The sequence below is a fragment of the Rhincodon typus genome, chromosome 6 (assembly GCF_021869965.1).
Source record: "Rhincodon typus isolate 14 chromosome 6, sRhiTyp1.1, whole genome shotgun sequence".
NCBI lineage: Eukaryota > Metazoa > Chordata > Chondrichthyes > Orectolobiformes > Rhincodontidae > Rhincodon > Rhincodon typus.
In genome coordinates, this window is record NC_063337.1 from 50,344,570 (window position 1) to 50,362,903 (window position 18,334).

The 18,334-nt window shown below is 39.4% G+C and overlaps 1 protein-coding gene across 2 annotated transcripts in view; it reads left to right on the forward strand.

The window, feature by feature from the left end:
- The window catches only part of LOC125483311 (TBC1 domain family member 8B-like), a 72,067-nt gene extending 54,032 nt beyond the window's left edge, over nucleotides 1-18,035 (forward strand). Inside the window, exon 4 of one of the 2 annotated variants that reach the window (XM_048597982.1) lies at nucleotides 17,808-18,035. In XM_048597982.1, coding sequence (XP_048453939.1) covers nucleotides 17,808-17,926 — 119 coding nt within the window. In that variant the 3' untranslated portion in view covers nucleotides 17,927-18,035. The remainder of the gene's footprint in view (nucleotides 1-17,807) is intronic. The other variant, XM_048597983.1, reaches the window with a different exon arrangement.
- The last annotated feature ends 299 nt before the right edge of the window (nucleotides 18,036-18,334 follow it).

Below are 18,334 nucleotides of genomic sequence, written 5' to 3' on the forward strand. Positions count from 1 at the left end.
ACGTTTCTGCTCCTCTGATGCTGCTTGGCCTGCTGTGTTCATCCAGCTCTGCACCTTGTTGTCTCAGATTCTCCAGCATCTGCAGTTCCTACTATCTCTGATTCAAGAATAACATCATATTAGTTTTGAATACGTGCTGTACCTGCTTACTAATCTTGTGGTGCTGTGAATAAACACTAAATCCCTCTGCATTTTGAAATTTTGCAGGTTTTCATTTCAGTAATACTCTGCTTTTGTTTTCTTCATATTGTTTTCCTACACTCAATCTGCAAGACTACTGCCCACTCAGTTAATCCATCTATATCTATCTGTGACTTCCTTATCTTCTTTGCAACATAATTTCCTAACTATCTTTGGTTTTATCTGTGAATTTAGCTACCATGCCCTTGCCCCCTTCTCCCACCTGAAAGTCGATGTAAAAAGTTAAGGTCCCAGCGCAGAGCTTAGTGGATTTTTATTTATCACATCTTGTGAATCGGGTCAATTTATGCATACTCTGTCTCCTGCCAACCAGCTAATCCCCTATCTATGCTAATATTTTCCCTGTTATACCATGAGCTTTTATTTTCCTTTTTTGATGTGGCACCTTATTAAATCCCTTCTGTAAATCCAAGTCTATAGGCTCCCTTTATCCACAGTGCATGTTACTCCTTCAAAGAACTCCAAGAAATTGTTTAGATGTGATATTCTTTTGAAACTGATTTCTTGGGTCTTTCTAAGTGTGCAACAAAAACTTTTTTTTTAATGCTTAATACCAGCATCTGCCATGTGCCAGACAGCAAGCTAGCTGGTCTGTAATTTGCTATATTCTGCCTCCCTCCTTTCTTGAATAAAAGTGTTTATATTTGCATCTTTCCAGTCTTGATGCCATTCTTGAAACTAGAGAATTTTGGAAAAATTTTAACACCAATGCATCTACTACCTCATTTAACAACCTCTTAATACTGTAGAAAGACTTGAGACTCTTCAGCTTATGGCTCCAGTAGTTGCTTAATACCACTTCCCTCATGATTGTAATTTTAAGTTCCTCTCTCCCATCCACTCCCTGATTTGCTGCTATCATTTGAATGTCTTTTTGTTTTGTATCCAGTATAGTGAAGATGAAAGCAAAATATTTGTTCATCTGCCATTTCCTTGTTATCACACTCTCAAGAGGGTCGACACTCACTAAATTTACTTTTTTTTTTGTTTTCCCCTTTTATATACCTATAGAAACTCTTGCTATGTACTTTTACATTCCTAGCTAGCTTCCTGTCATATTCTAATGTCTTCCATCTGGCTAACCTTTTTAGGCATTGTCTGTGGTACTTTATTTTCTGGCCAATTATCTGACTTGTCACTCGTTATTAGTTATGTTTTCCCTTTGAATTTGATGTTTTCCCAAACTACTTCGTTACCCATAGATGGTGGGTCCTCTTTTTTTAAAATTACTGTCTTGATAGTCGGAATATACCTATCCTTTGTGTTCTGAAATGTGCCCTTAAATGTCTGCCACTATCTTCAGTCTATGCCCTTGTCTATTCTGCCAGTTCACTTAACTAGCTCCGTTTTCGTCCCCAGATAATTGCCCTTTTTTAGTTTTAAAACCAGTTTTAGAACCAATATTTTGCCTCGTTGTAAAATTCAATTATATCATGTTCACAGCTAACTGGCCTTAATTCTGAGGTCATTTATTAAATTTTGTTCAATTGCACAATAAACCCTGGTCATATTCAGACCCAGGAAGGGTCGGGGAGTGATCGACCAGAACAGAAGCAGTCCATCTAGATGACCCTTGAGAGGGAGCTTTTGAAGCCAGATCAGTAAAAATGAAGAATTACATTCCCTTTGGAAGTTTAGTGAGACTAACCACGACATTTATTGTTTAAGGGGAGAAGTCTATTGGATCTCGTTTGATCACATTTTCCATTTGATGTACACTGTTCAGTGTTCAATGACAATGTTAGCCATATTTGTCACATGTTAATTCTGTTAAAAATAAGTTGTACGTTGACTGTGGATTGAATTACTATTTTGACTTTGTATAGTCAAGTCTTGATGTTTGTTCAAAACCTTTTATGGTTTTATTCTAAGTCCCCTGGATCTCAAATTTTGTCTACCTGTTTTTAAAAATGTGAAGATTATTGGTCTTATCCAGATTGCAACATATTTTGACTTCATCAGGATCACAACATAAAAGTTGCCTGTCCGGGTGGGAATCATGACAACACCAAGTGGCATCTGCTGTGTCATATTAGCATGATAAATCCGAACAAAACCTCAACCATAAACATGGAGTTATCCTATTGTGAGTAGAACACTAAGATGCAACAAAGAAAGCATCCCTTACCAGCATTCTGAAAACTTCGAACCAAGGTCGTGGTTATTAAGCCTGGATAGTTGAGTGTACTGCTGATACTTCCAAATGCAGTAAGACCTGCACAAGGCTTGAGCTGAAACGTGGCAAGTAACAAGTGCCACACAAATGTCAGGCAATAACCATCATCTCCAATAAAAGGCAATCAAATCACCACCCCTTGACATTCCATGGGGTTGCCATCACTGAATTTCTCCACGATCAACATCCTGGGAGATACCATTGACCAGCAGCTGAACTGGACCAGCTATGTAAGTACAGTAGCTTCAAGAGCAGGACAGAGACTAGGAATATTTCCATGAGTAATTTGCCACCTGATTCCCCAAAGCCTGTCCATTCGTCATGTTTGTCCTTGAATTTGATGCTTTCCCAAACTACTGAGTTACCCACAGATGGTGGGTCCTCCCTTTTTAAGATTTCCGTCTTGATAGTAAGAATATACCTATTCTTTGTGTTCTTAAGTGTCTGCCACTATCTTCGATCTATGCCCTTCTCTATTCTGCCAGTTCACTTGGCTGGCTACAAGGCACAAGTCCAGAGTGTGATGGAATACTCCCCACTTTCCTGGACGAGTGCAGCTCCAATAACACTGGACACTTGACACCATCCAGGATAACGCAGCCTGCTGATTGGCACCACATCCACTCCCTACACTAACAATGCTCAGTAACAGCAGTGTGTACTGTCTACAAAATGCAACGCAGAAATTCACCAAAGATCCTTTTAACAGCACCTCACTTCCAAATCCACGAAAACTTCCATCCAGAAGAACAAGGGCAGCAGATACATGGGAACACCACAACCTTCAAGTTTCACTTCAAGCCACTCACCATCCTGGCTTGGAAGAAAGCCGCTGTTGCTTCAGTGACGTTAGCTCAAAATCCTGGAATTCCCTGCCTAATGGGAATGTGGGCCTACAAACAGCAAGGACTGCAGTGGCTCAAGAAGGTAGTTCACCACCACATTCTCGAGTACAACTAGGGATAGGCAATAAATGCTGGCTGAGCCAGCAATGACCACATCCCACTAGTGAATAAAATCAAAAACCAGGCTCATCAGAGAGAATTTTATTTCCTTTTGTTGTCATGTAAATCGTGTAATTCATTAAGGCTAAACGTTTAGTTTAGAAAGTAGGCAGGAGGGCATACCTTTTTAAGAGGTGTATCTTAAACAGCTGTCAAGCACAAGCTGTGAGGCACACATTCAATCCAGATGCATCCTGCCTTAGTATGGCAGCTGCTCTGCCCAGGACAGTGAGAGCGGGCCGGTGAGGGGGGGGGGGTGGGGGCGGCAGTCGGCGGGTGAGAGCCATCTCCTGGGTATCCTAGCGATTTTAGAGCGGTGCCTGCACCATTGTGGAGCTGGGACTTGGGATTCTGAAATCAGGACTTTTTTTTTTCTCTTGCTTACCTTTTTGGCTGTGTTAAATCTTTTAATTTTGGGTTTTGTAACCGAGTGGGTGCCAGTGAATGGTGACTTTGTGCACTTTTTGCTGCAGTTTATGTTTTCCTATACTTAATACATGGGACAAACGAATAAATAAAGAAAAAACTAAAACAGCAGAGAGTTGTGAATATGGCCCAGTCCATCAAACAAACCAGCCTTCCATTCACTGACTCCATCTCTACTAATTGCTGCCTTGGGAAGGCAGCTAACGTACTCAAAAACCCCTCTCACCCCGGTCATCTCTTCCAACCTCTTCTGTCAAGCAGAAGATACAAAAGCTTAAACACGTGTACCCACAGATTCAAGACCAGCTTCTTCCCCATTGATATTAGACTTCTGAATGGACCTCTCAAATTTAAAATTTGAGTGTTGATCTCTCTCTTTGTGCATCTTCTCTGCAGCGGTGACATTGTATTCTTCACTCTGTTCTATTATGCTAATACACTTTGTATGATATGATCTCCCTGTACTGCTCGCAAAACAAAAATTTTCACTGTACCTAGGTACATGTGACAATAATAAATCAAATCAAAAACAATTTCTTGTAGTCCCAGGACTTGCAGTTGGTTTACAGCAGCAGTTTGGAAAAATCAGACCTGCTCCTATGACGCTGCCAGCCTCTCTGCTCCTATGACGCTGCCAGCCTCTCTGCTCCTATGATGCTGCCAGCCTCTCTGCTCCTATGATGCTGCCAGCCTCTCTGCTCCTATGATGCTGCCAGCCTCTCTGCTCCTATGATGCTGCTAGCCTCTCTGCTCCTATGATGCTGCTTGGCCTGCTGTGTTCATCCAGCCCTGCACCTTGTTGTCTCGGATTCTCCAGCATCTGCAGTTCCTACTATCTCTGCTTCTACAGCCTCCCACTTTAACATTGCAAATAGTTTTATCTTCAAATAAAGAACTTACCTTCTTGCTTTGCAAATCCGAATCACATGATTGGGTTGTTTTGTATCAAGAAGAAGAATGTAAACATGCCAAACATTTCTGTCTAATCTAGATACTACAATATCCATGACCTTGTGTTGAAATGTTAATTTATATACTTTTTTTTTAATTTATGCTTTGTCTCGACAGCTATTGCATTCTGACTCTCCAAAACAGCATGATAGTGTTCTGATGTGCAAAAGAAATTGCAGTTATGAACTATATTGATAGAAGCATAAATTTTTAGGTTTGACGGAAAGGATAAATCAGAATATTTTGCTAAATAGTGAAAAATTGAATAGTGATAATCCAGAAAGTAATGTACCCATCATTTGAAAATCATGAAAGTATCGTGGCAGATAGAGAAAATACTCAAACCTTATATCTGGGAAGCTGGAATAAAAATAAGTAAAGCTTTTGCTACAATTCCACAAAAGCCCTAGTTAGATTAAACCTGGAACACCCTGTTCAATTCTGCGTATTCCACACTTGATTCATGTTTACTTTGGGGGGAATATTGAATAGATATACCCGAAGGGATAATAAAGCAGAGCATTTTAGCGAAGCATTTCCAGTGTTTACGCCCTAGGCAGCTGAACGCAGGGCATTCAAAAGCAGTACAATTAAAATCTTAAAAATGTGCAAGTAGTTAGAATTGGAGGAGTACAAATATCTGAGGGCCGTGGAGCTCAAAGTCCCCAAAATAGGGAATACTAAAGTCGTAGATGGAATCCAGGAATTGAGATTGTAATATGGAGGTGAAGTTGGGAAGAAGTTGTACATGTAAAAATCTTCTGCAGACAACAGTTAATGGGTCAGTTGTTAGTTTTTTAAATCTAGTAGGTTGGGTAACCAGAGATATTAAAGGATTCAAAGCAAGTACAGATATATTGGGTCATAGATCAGCAATGTGATGGAACAGGCTTGGGTGCTAAGTGCCCTACTTCTGTTCCTACATTCCTGAGATGAATTGAGAGCAAGTTGTAATCATCATTACTTGGACTCAGTACCAGAAATGACTCTAATATTTAAGTCACTTGAAAGAAATCTCCACCACAAAATACATGTGCTTAAAAGAAGAACAATGTACATTTGTGTTGTTCCTTTCATAACCACTGGTCATTCTGAGCAATTTTACAACCAGTGAAGGTTGTATTGAGGTACTGTCATGGCTGCCTGGGTGTTTTGGCAATTGTACTTATAAATTGTAACGATATTGTAATCTCCAACTAACAACCTGTTTTGGTGATATAGAATGAGGGATAAACTATGAAGGGGGCAAATGGGAATAACTCCCCTGCTTTTTACATATATACACGGCTTAGAAGCGGGTCACTCAGCCAAATCAGCTTGGTGTTTAGGTTCTGCTTGAGTGGCCTCCCATCTTTTCTCATCTAACTCTACCATTGTAACCATCAATTTCCTTCTCCCTTAACACTTGATGGCTTCCTCTTTATACATCATAGTTTGTTTTAACCACTCCGTGTGGTAATAGGTTGCACAATCTTCCCCCTGTTTGGGTTAAGCGCTTTCTTGAACAGTACCCAATTTCATATGTCCCTCAGATGGTAGGCAAGATCTCGGTTTGAAGTCCCACCGAAAAGGTGAGACCTCTGTGCATGATCCCTCAGTACTGCACTGGCGTGTCAGTCTAGGTTTTGAGTTGAAGCTCTAGAGTGAGACTTTGTGACAACTTTCAGATTCTGAAGTGGAAGAGTTGCTTGTTGTATGTTTTCTTCTGATACAAATTTGTGACTTGAGAAAATAATGCCTAGTTTTGCTGTTTCACTATACAATGATCTAAAGTTTTAATATCCTATTTTGGATTCCCTGTAATAGATTTGGTGAAGTGTAATATTACATAATTATGATGAGGCCTTACCATGTTGTCTCCTCTTGGGTACATTCAGTTAAGTACGGTTGAAAAAGTAAATCGTTAAATGGTCTTGCTTCTGTTATGAGGGTTCATAAATTATTCTTGAGAACTTGAGTCCTAAAGTGGAGGAAAATGGATATTAGTTCTTCAGTTCTGTTGGGCGGGAGAAATGACATGCTTAAGGTCAGGTTATTTTGAGCATTGAGTTTAAAACAGCATTTACAGGATGTCATGTGATTTGAGCTAAAGGACCAGCAAACTACAAGGAGAGATGATTAAGATGTTGGCTAATTTGTTTTGCGATGACCACAGAGAATGGGAGTGAATGAGGAGTTAGAAGTGTGTTCATGAAAGGGTAGGAAAGGCTCCTAACAGCAGAGGTGCTGTTGTTAGCAGTTTCCAAGCAGTGAGGGCTGGGGAGAAGTCATGGACTTCTCCGAGCTCTGTGAGACGAAAGCTCCAGGTACAGAGTTGTCTATGTCTGAGAGGAAGACCTTCTACAAGGCTGTTGAGGTCATGAGTTTGAGGTACGCACGTTTAGAAACAAGTCAGTTGAGCTAGCATTTGCTTCAAGGCCTCTGGGAGAGACAGTCACCAGATATTATTTTCTTTAGTTAATGTGCACAAATGTTCCTAAGGAAACCTGTTACAGCCATGCTTGCTGAGTAAGAGGTTTAAGAGTTGAGATAGGGTAACACTTCACTGAGGTTTGAGTGTCTATAAGGTTATTGCTAGGATAAAATGATGGGATTCTGATGTTTACCTTTCTGATGTTAGGAATGAGATTTTTTCAATAGTTATTGTATCACATGATATAGTATTTTTTATTTTGTATGATACTTTTAACAGAAGAATAATAATTATGTTGACAGCTTCTTGTGAATATTTTCAGTGACTGATCTCCATGGTAAGCAGAAGAAAATAAAACTTGTGGTTTATTAAAGCCAATTTCAGGCTGGGGTCTGACTTGTCCAGTACCATCAGCTGGGATCATGACTGTTCAAACATAATTTTAACAGTTACAAAGTGATCGGAACAAGCAAAGTTCTTTCCAGAGAAAATCAACAAATTTTAAAGCTTCAACTTTTTTAAGCTACAAAAATTGAACAAAGTTATCAACTCCATCAGAATGCAGTGGGTTTTTATGCTTAAAAATTAATAAAATGGAACTAGTTTTCACTCTTTTCTCTTTTTCGACAAGAGGATTTGCCAGTATTATAGCTGGTGTTGGATAACTCATGGACATTTTATCACCAAATAATTCTACATTTCTTTTGAGGGCGTTATTTAAGTTAACCCTTTTTTTTTTGATTTCATGGAATTTCAACTGACTCATCACATACAAACTAGACAATAATGCAGTGTTTCATGTTGTATCTTGAGTGGGTTGGTGAAGGAAACGTTTTGTCTTCTGCTTTTTCATTTCACCCAGTTTCTCATGTAAAAATTTGTTTATCAAGCATTAAGAGCAAGAAATTATTTTAATTAAAAGTAGGTTACTGCAGATGCTGGGAATCTTTCATTAAAACAAAGTACTGGAGAAGCTCAGCTGCTCTGGCAACATATGCGGAGAGAGAAACAGAGTTAGTGTTTCCACTCCGATATGACGACTTCAGAACTACTGGGTTTTAAAGGTTGGATTCTTGGTCCCTGCACGATGTTAGAAGTTATTGCTAAAGATGTTATTGTAGGGCATTTGGAAAATTCAAGGTAATCGGGCAGAGTCAATCAACATTGGCTTTGTGTAAAGGGAAAACGTGTCAATTTATTGAATTCTTTGAAGAAGTAACATGTGCTGTGGATAGAGGGGAACCAGTGAATGTACTGTACTTGGATTTCCAGAAAGCATCTGATAATGTGCTATGTCAAATGTTACTATGGAAAATGAAAGTTTGAGGTACGGGCTACACACTGGGCATGGATAGCAGGTAGGCTAGTTTACAGGAACTTAACTAATTCTGCTAAGTCATTTTATGAAATATATTTGTGAGGGGAATTGAATATAAATGTTGGAGAAGTTATGCTTCAGTTTTTTTGAAGAAGGGTTCCGACCCGAAACGTCAGCTTTCCTGCTCCTCTGAAGCTGCCTGGCCTGCTGTGTTCCTCCAGCTCCACACTGTTATCTCAGACTCCAGCATCGGCAATTCTTACTATCTCCTTATGGTTCAGTTCTATTGGTAAGACCCGTCATGCCACATTGGATAACATTGAGCCGGAAATAGAGCTCTGCTTTCCTCTGATTCCTCAATAAAATTAAAGGCTTTGTTAAAGTATGGAAAATTCTGCAATTTAACTGTCTGACTAACGGAAAACGCACCAGGTTTTTATTACAAATAACAAGATTCTAACCATAGGTAAACATCTACAAGCTGTTGTCATAGAATTCTGCCAGTTAAAACTCTTAACCCTCTTCCAAAACTACCTTACAGACAGACATACATAGACAGATTTTTTTAAAAATTGGAATTATGCATGGAGGTAAAACTACCTGGAAAGCCATTCAATGGCCTCAGTCCACAGGATTCACTGAGATAATCCTTTTGCTTGCTGGAATGTGCTGTTCTTAAGTCAGTTATCCAGGCCCTTTTCACGTCTTGGCAAGAGGCACAGGCCAATTGGTACATGAACTGCCAAGTCTCTTAGTTAAAGGTCATAGGTTGCAGCAAGTTGAGGGAAAACCAAACTTTTTTTCTTCAAGCTTTCAGGTATTTTACAAGCGATAAAGACAAAACGTCTGCTGCCAGTATTGTTCACGCTCAAAATATCGTCAGCTTCCCAGGAGCCAATCAGATAATTGTCAGGCTGTTGGCCCTTCTTGTTCACAAGTCCACAAACCAATTAGCAACCTGGCTGCTGCTGGATCTCGCTTTGCATATACTCCCTGGTGCTGGACCATCTACAAACTGTCTCCCCCACTGCTTGAACAAAGCTGCAATGTAAACACAACTTACAATGAGTTTCAGTAACTTGCTTTTAATAAGTACAGCAATTCTTTCCACGTTCTTTGATTAAAACCAGTACTTTTACCTTTTCAATGCACAGTCAAAAATATGGAAAATAAAGTTTTTACAGATCACATTTGGAATAGTCTGAGTGGTTTTAGTCCCATTACTTAAGGAAGGATGTAAATGTGCTGAATGCAGTTCAGAGGAGCTTTTACTGGGCTAATACCTGGAATGGGCATTTTGTATTATGAGGAAAGTTTGGACAACGTAGGCTCGTAACTGCTGGAAGCTAGAATAAATGGTGATTTCATTTGAAACCCAAGATTCTGAGAGTTTTTGACATGGATGTGGGAGGGTGCCTCCCTACTATGCAAGAATTACTGGGAGTTGCAGTTTAAGGGGTCACCCATTTAAAACTGAGAGGAGGTGAGAGTCATTGGAATGCCACATCTACTTAAAAATATCCCAAAACTCTGCTTTCACCACCTTTTGAGGAAGATAGGTTCTTGATAACCTTTCAACCCAATAATTAAGAGGTAAGTGGGAATGCAAAGTTGAGGCCACAATTGTGACTGATCGGATCTTATTGAACAGTGGCTATCAGCCTCATTAATTAATTGGCCTCAATTAAACTCTTTAAAGAAGACAGACTGGAATTTGTCAGTTAACAGATTTGGGTTCCCACAAGTCATTGGGATGAATTTAGCTGCCAGCTTGGAAGGCCAAGTTGGCTTAAATGCCCTTCCTGAGGGCATGATCCTCGCACACCTCCATTATCATTGTATCAAAGCCCTCCCACTGTCAGTTGTCTTCTGAGTCAAAAGACTTTATGCAAATTTGAGAGGGGGTGTGCCTGTTTTGAGGAGCCCTTTTGTCTTATTGACCATTCATTACAGGCCACTTCTTTTGTCTCTTCCTCGAGCTGGAAAGTCTGTGGTTCACAGCCTGTCAGTTGTCCCTAATTGGACAACAAACCTGTCTCCTCCTAACTGATGTGCTGCGGAGATTGCTGCAGGGATGGGTTCATCATTTGGTTATCAGTTCCAACCTGGTTCCTGACCCCAAAGGGAAATTCCTTCCCTTTTTGGGGTTTGGAAATCATATCAGATGTTAAAATGGAAAAAAAAAGTCATAAAGAAACCCAATGTATCTCAAATTTGCCCACTTCTAGTTTTCAGTTTCACAATTAAAATGTAAGGCTGTCTGGCACCACTTTTAACAGTGGGCTTTTTTAATTTCATTTTGCCTTGGCTTCTTGGGCTTTGGGAAACCCCACAGGCGCAAGAAAATGTGAAAGGCTGAATCTTTAGAGCATTTACAAAATTGCTTGTTGGCCACAACGTACAGGAAAGTTTCCTCTTAGTTTTTAATTGAGCCATCATCCACCAACTGTTTGACCAGCATTGGATCCCACTACCCACCACAGTGGGTGCGTTACAGCTCGCTTAGTCAGAGTTGCTGTGTCAACATGCACTTTTGCGTGCATGTTTTAGTCTGGAGCTTTGGATAGTGATGGTACAGGCTCCAACGTTCTTTCTGTCTCAAGGCTGACCAGGAAACTGTCCCATGCTTGCTGCTCAACATTGGAGTGTGTTGGAAGCATTTGCAAGTTAATCTTCAAACTGTTTGTCCACCTTCCTTGGCCATTGAGGCAGCAGGTCAGAATCAAGCTTATGGCTCTGAAGTGATTTCTATTCACTCTGCCACAAGTCAACCTGACTTAACCATACCATAGTTTTTTTTTTCAAAAACTGACTTATGTTCAGGAAACATGTCCCCTTGGTATTGTGATCTCGCCACAGTGTCTCTGCTTGGCACTTGCATATGGTTACACAACTTTAGTATGCAAATTTAAGGTCACTGCAACAATGTTTGTCCTCTGCTTGTCATTTGAACAATAAACATTGCCCCAATTTTCTCTTTTGGAAGTTACCTGCTTCTTGGCCTGTAACTTAAACCAGGCATGTTCTGCACATTTCAAAACCATCTCTATCTTCAGTGTTTCTTTCCCATTTGGTAGTATGCAGCAATTGTAAGACCAGGAAATCTTGCGTCTTCGAGAGTTGCAACGTGTTCAGATCCAACTCGTATTTTCTTTGCCATAAATTCTAGCAAGCTAAGGAAGTTTCCAGTGAGTACCATGTAATGATTCTTGGAACTTGTTTCAAGATCAAATTCACCCCCTGAATGTTGGAACCAGCTCCTTATGGAGAATATGCTGCTTGAACACAATATTCACTTGGTATGTGTGCCAGGTGATTGATTCAAAATGTTTGCAAATAAAAATACAATTCCAACCTTTTTGACTCTCAAACATTGAAACGCCAAGCATTCTAACATTGTGAAGGTCTTCCCATTCATTTTTGTTGAGTTGCTTGTCATCTAAGAGTGAAGGTCTGAAGCTTTTATTTGTGTTGTAATTTTAATATCTAGTGCAAGTTGAAAAAACTGTAGGTTTGCAGATATTTATTCATCAGTCAGATGTCTGCTGGTACCTTTGACCACTTGGCTGAATATAATCCAAATGCTAATTTGATGCTTTTTGTTTACATTAATTTTGTTTTTGATTCTGCTCAGTTCCTTGCCCTCGAGTGATTACTATAGCAAATTAACATTAGTAACCATGAATAACTGGTTTTGAGAGATTTCACTTTGTTAATGCACATGAATGTCACATGCTGGATTCAATGTTTCCTATCTTCGGAAGTGGCTGCCTCTGTCTCTAAATATGTGATGCAGCTAGAAATGTTGTTTTATGCAATGTTCTGAGTACTAAATCAATAAGGTCCGTTTGTGAAATTGGATTTATTGCTCGTTGTATTGTTTGCTGGGGTAATGCAAAGATGTTTTCCAGGGCTGCTTGCAAGAGGATAATTGATCTGCGGTTTGTTCATTGTGCATTAAACAATTTTATTGAAGAAGCTATCCAGTCCATATCTGTCCGCAAAATTGAATACGTTTGCTTATAAGCAGATTTTTCTAAATGACTGATTACACTGGTGGGAGAGGAAACCAGTCAGTTGATCATCTCAACCAGATGATGGTATTTGTCTGGCCAATTTCTTTTTTCTTCTCCCCTCTCCACGGTCTTTGGATGGATATTTGCTTTTGTTGAGGATCATCCTCTGGTTTTTCAATTGTGAATGGAGATACAGTTAATACTGATTTCTAGTTGATTCTTGAATATCAGCAGCAGTGGGGATGAGACTCTCTCTCTCTCTCTCTCTCTCTCTTAAGTGGGCATTAATTGGCTTTCTGCCATGCGTCTTCCAGTACAATCTAAATGTTCACTCAACATCAAGATGAGTGGCAGAAGCTTTTATACTGCTTTTGAGTTCACCCAGAACATTTCCATTATCCCTGCTGAGAGTGATCTGAGACAATTGTGGCATTTGCAATGCAAAGCTGGAAGGGCTAGCTGAGCCTGCAAGTTCATCTGTGCTCAGTGAATGCACAACACTGGACACTAATGTGAACATTCAATAAAGGATGAACAAAAATGCACAACATTGTTTCTCCAACATTAAAGGAAATGACTGTAACCCCCAAATAACCATCAATGTGAGCCATCGCTGGTACGTTTAACTCTGACTAAGCTAGTTTTGATGATATTATAATAATGTACATTTGAATAAAGTAAAACCAATGTAACGTGAAATTAGTTACTAAAATTAGTTTTGGAAAACACCCATTGCCACCTTTTGTGCTCTCAATAGGACTTGTGGAAACTGTTCAAGTTTCTCACCAGCTAAGAAATAAAAATCCCTGTAATAGAACAAAAACAGAAGTTGCTGGAAAAGTTCAGCAGGTCTGGCAGCATCTGTGGAGGAGAAAATCAGCATTAACGTTTCAGGTCCAGTGACCCTTCCTCAAAACAGTTCTGAGGAAGGGTCACCAGACCCGAAATGTTAACTCTGATCTTTTTCTTTCCCCATAGATGCTGCCAGACCTGCTGAGCTTTTCCAGCAACTTCTGTTTTTGTTCCTGATTTACAGCATCTGCAGTTCTTTTGGTTTTTATCCCTATAATGAAGTTGGCCAGAGAAGTTTTTATGGCTGTGATCCAGGGTCCTCCCATTTGTCTGGGAAGCTCTTTTATAGCCTGCCCAAAGCTGCTGCATTATCAGCTGACAGTGGTTTCATCACTGAAGAGCTTAATCCACCATGTGATCACATGAGAAACTGGAAGTTGTGCGCACTGTTAGTTACATTGTCAAGAACGACTTGCTGTGGACAAAATCTCTTCTCCCTCCCACCCCCCAAAAAAAGACAAAAACATGAACCTTGAAATAATATTCTGTATACTGGAAATACATGCAGCGGTAGGAAACTCTGAGCAAAAACTTTTGCTGTGTTGCTGTTCAGATAGTCTTCCCCAATTCTCTGTAGAGTCATGCTCATAACTTCAGGTTTTGTTTCCTCCTAATGGTCTTTGGAGCTGTATGTTGTTACTTGCTGTCCCCAACAAAATGGGAATTCAGCATTTCTTTAGTTTGTCTTTTGTTTCATTTACTAATTGCTGTGTTTACTTGTCTTTCTGCGCCTGTCTGTGAGCTGTTGTGTTTGATCTTTGCTGCTCATGTTGATATCGACCTCAGCACTAAATGACTATACAATGAGAGTTTGCGGCAATTGTCACAGCTTGGCAAAAGAAGTCTGTAATGGTGACTTGCATCTTGATTTTTTTTTTAATACATCCATAGGATTTGGACATTGCTGGCTAGGCCTGCATTTATTGGTCATCTCTAATTGCACAAGAGAAGGTGGTAGTGAACTGCCTTCTTGAACCTAGTTCTTCCACCTTGTCTAGTTTATTCTGTTTTTTTTAATTACACTCTTCAATGGCTCTGCTGGGCTAGGTACACCCCATTCTGCATCTTGGCAAGTTCATGTTTCTCATCAGCTAAAATAAAAATCCCCAAAATAAAATATACAGTAGTATTGTGCCTTCTGATAGCCATCTTGCCTCTGTACGTGCAAGCTCAGAAATTGAATCAGCAAAGCACTTTTATTGCTGTGGATTTAATAAAAAGAACAAGTATTACTGCTGCTATATATTCTATAGTGGCAGAAACAAAGTGCTGGAGATACTCAGGTCTGGCCTCATCTGTGGAGAGAGAAACAGATTTTAAAACTTTTGAAGAAGAATCATACTAGACTCAAAAGGTTAATTCAGCTTCTGTGGAGAGAGAAACAGTCAGACCTGCTGAGTTTCCCCAGCACTGTCTGTTCTTTTTTTTCAGATCTCCAGCATCTGCAGTATTTTACTTCTACATAGTTGAGAAACCTGGGCAGCATCAAGAAGGGAGGAAAAACTGGATTCTAATGAGACGGATGTGTGGAGTAACAAGAATGATCCATATCAGGAACCAGAAACTCACGGCCAGTATGGATTGTGGGGGCAGTGAAGAAAGTGGCCAGGAAGAAGATGGCACATTCGCCTGTTGCTTCTCTCTTGCTGTGCAATGTGATGAGCGGACCAATGGAGATGGGATTTCCAGGAAGAAGACATGGAAAGGCTAAGACTAGATAGAACATTGCAGTGACAAGAGATATGAGCACATCAAGATTCTCCTGAGGAATGGATGACTGATGGGCAGAGGTGGCAAAAGGTGATTATTGGCAACCCTAAAACTGGAAAAGCTGAAAGGGGAAGTTGCCGATGAAAATATTCTGAAAACTCTGTTCAGAATCTTTCACAGCGAGCATGCCTTGCTTCACTTTGGGCTGTTTAAACCCATTGGTGTGAAAAACAACTTTATTTTTTGACACACTAAAATCTCTCTGGTCATTTCCTGCAAGGCCACTGTCGCAGGCTCCAAAGCAATTAGCTGGCTGTTTTCTGCTCAAGTGTTAAACTTGTATGTCATTTAGAAAAGTCAGATGATATTTATTTCCAGTTATCTTGAATGCTTTGCAAAACAAAATGTCTTTTGTGTCTTTAACCCATACACACTGAACACAGACATGTAAATGTAATATTTAAAAATGTCTGGAATCAGGTTGTACAGCAAAGTGACTATCCTGCAGCAAAGCTGTTTCTTCACATAAAATCAATCTATCGTTTGCCAGTGCCATTTGACATCTGTATTTTTTCCAGTTCTTTGGCAATCTGCTGTCCTATGATTTCAAAGATATCATTGACTTGGCTGTTGCGTGAAGCATTTTCTATGGCACTGTGCAGATGAGATTATAATATTTAAATCCATGATAGTTGTGGATCTCATGACCTCTTGTTTTTTAATACTGACCAGTTTTAGCCTTTGATTCCAGCAAAAAATGAACACCGCTTCTTGTATGTGCCATGTTTGATGACTAAATGTTGATAATTTGGAGGCTTTTGGAGCGTCACCAGAACTGTCTTCTGCACAAATGACATTCTGTGGTTGAGTTATTTCTCGATTTAATAGATTGAAGTCACTGTCTGTCTGTGTTTGTTTCATTTTTGCTGGGTCAATCATTTTGTTTTTGTTGATTGTATTCCTTCAACATCAGTCTAAGGATTGAAGCAGTTTTTGATGACTGAGAAGTTAAAACAAGTGGGTTGCATTGTTTTGGAGCTGATGGCGACATTAAACATTTGCCAACAATGCCAGATATAGATAATTTCCAATATCTTTCTCCTCCCCCCACCCTTTGCTTCCACAGAAAATCCTTGTGTAAAAAATGAGTTTATTAATTCCTAAATTTACATGATGTGCTCATTCACCGTACAATTTCTGCTGAACCCATTTTGATAATTTGCTGACCAGGTTATTAACCAGGAGAAAATAGCACAGTGCTCACTCTGGGCTTCGTTTGAGTACATCAACGGGACTAAGAGTCCAGGTTTGTATCTACTTTTTTTTTATGCCAATCCTGTATATATGGCAGTGAAAACCAGTGAATTAACCATGTCAGTAATGTGACAAATGGGGTGGGGGGGTTGGGGCGAGGAAAAAAGGTCTTGAATGATTTTAACAGACCCAATCTCATTGCTATAAAGCCTTCAGTTACAAAGATCTCACTTTCTTCCTCCCATCTTCACTCCCCCACATATAGCTAGCAGCATTGGTTTAAGGGACAAGAGTAGGTCTATTCACCCACTTTAGAAGCAGGTGGCCGTGAATGTTATGCTTCAAGTAGTAGAATGCCGTCAGCTATTTTATAATTCAGGCTGGAGACAATAAAGCAGAAAATCAGATCACATTCCATTTTATTATAATCTTAGCGATTGTTGAGACACTGCCTAATCCCTCTTTTCAAATGGAGCAACTGTACATTGTATCTTGTACTGGGACCTTTTCTACTGGCTCACTGTGCAGGGTAGACTCCCAATGGGTGGGGGTAAATCAACTTTAGAGATTGAGTGGGACAAGCCAACTTGCAGACACCGTCTCAAAATCCTTTCATGGAATCTTGATTGAGAATCCATGTTATTATATCGATGTTTGATTCCAGTTGCACACTTTATTTAACAAAAAATCTTTAGTGATGCTTCCTTCCTTGTTCTTAGTATTCTGGTAGCATTTAATCAAAGTATAATTGTTTTATTCTCCCAAACAATTTCAGGAAATGGACCTTTTGAACCATTTGGTGGACATGAAATCCGTTCAGTGTTAACAACTTCAGTTGTAGCTGGCTGAAATACAAACAGCAGAGTATCTTGTTTTGTCACGTAGGTAGTGCTCTGAGGCTGTTTGATACATGCAATGCCTTTTTCTTCTGGTTTTGCACTTTCAGGAACATTAGTTACTTTGTCATTTTAGTTTGTTTTACACCTGTAATTTCACAATTTAACCACTGAGAAATAGTGGCATTACAGGTTTAGTGAATGTTAGCTTGGCTCAGTGTTCTCAACAAATTTTCTGTATCATGATTGCCAAGTTCTGAAGACAAGTCATCATGGACTCTGCTTCTTTCTTCACCGATTTTAATGTCAGACTTGATGAATTTCTCCAGCAATTTTGTGTGTTTGGTTCAGATTTCTGGCATCTGTAGTGTTACACTTTTATTGCCAAGTTGCTTTTGGTTTGAAACAAGTACCAGAAACTTGAATTCTTCAGTGTGGACAATATATGCTGCAGTACATTTTTCTAGTGTTCTTGGAGCAGGGCAGCAAAACAAATAGATCAAGATTATTTGGAGACCATTTGTGCAATGTTCTCGTCGTCTCATTGCCAACAGGGCCACAGTAGGATTCTTGTAATTGATCTAATTTAAGATTGTTGTTTGTTGAAGGCAACTAATTTAACTTGTACTGTTAAATCCTGATTTCTGCAGGTTTGCTGGTGGGAGCTTTAGATGCAGTGCTCGATTCCAATGCCCGTGTTGCACCATTTCGAATTTTGCATCAAATGCCTGGATCACAGGTGTATTGGGCCATAGCTTGTGGTATGTAAAATCTCCATAAAGCTTACCCTATTGCACATTTTTCTAAACAATGTTGTTACATTTTGAAAGTACGAAATTGGGACAATATACCGAATTAGATATTTTCCAACATGTACAAGGGAGATTAAATGTTTCCGTACTAAGTACCATGCATTTATTTATTTAATTATTGATAACTGATTTTCAATCAGAAGCCTAAATTCAAAAGAATTTTTTTAGCAAGATACTTTATTAATGCAACCCAGCAATGCTAGTAAACACTGAACAAATACTGTGTATAAATGAAAAATAGACTGAAAAAGAGAAAACAATACTGGATAGATTAAAAGAGCATGTACAAAATTTGGTGGAAGCATTCAAAGGCAAATTAAGGATGAAAGAAATTAAAACTATGTATATTTGAAGCAATTAATTAA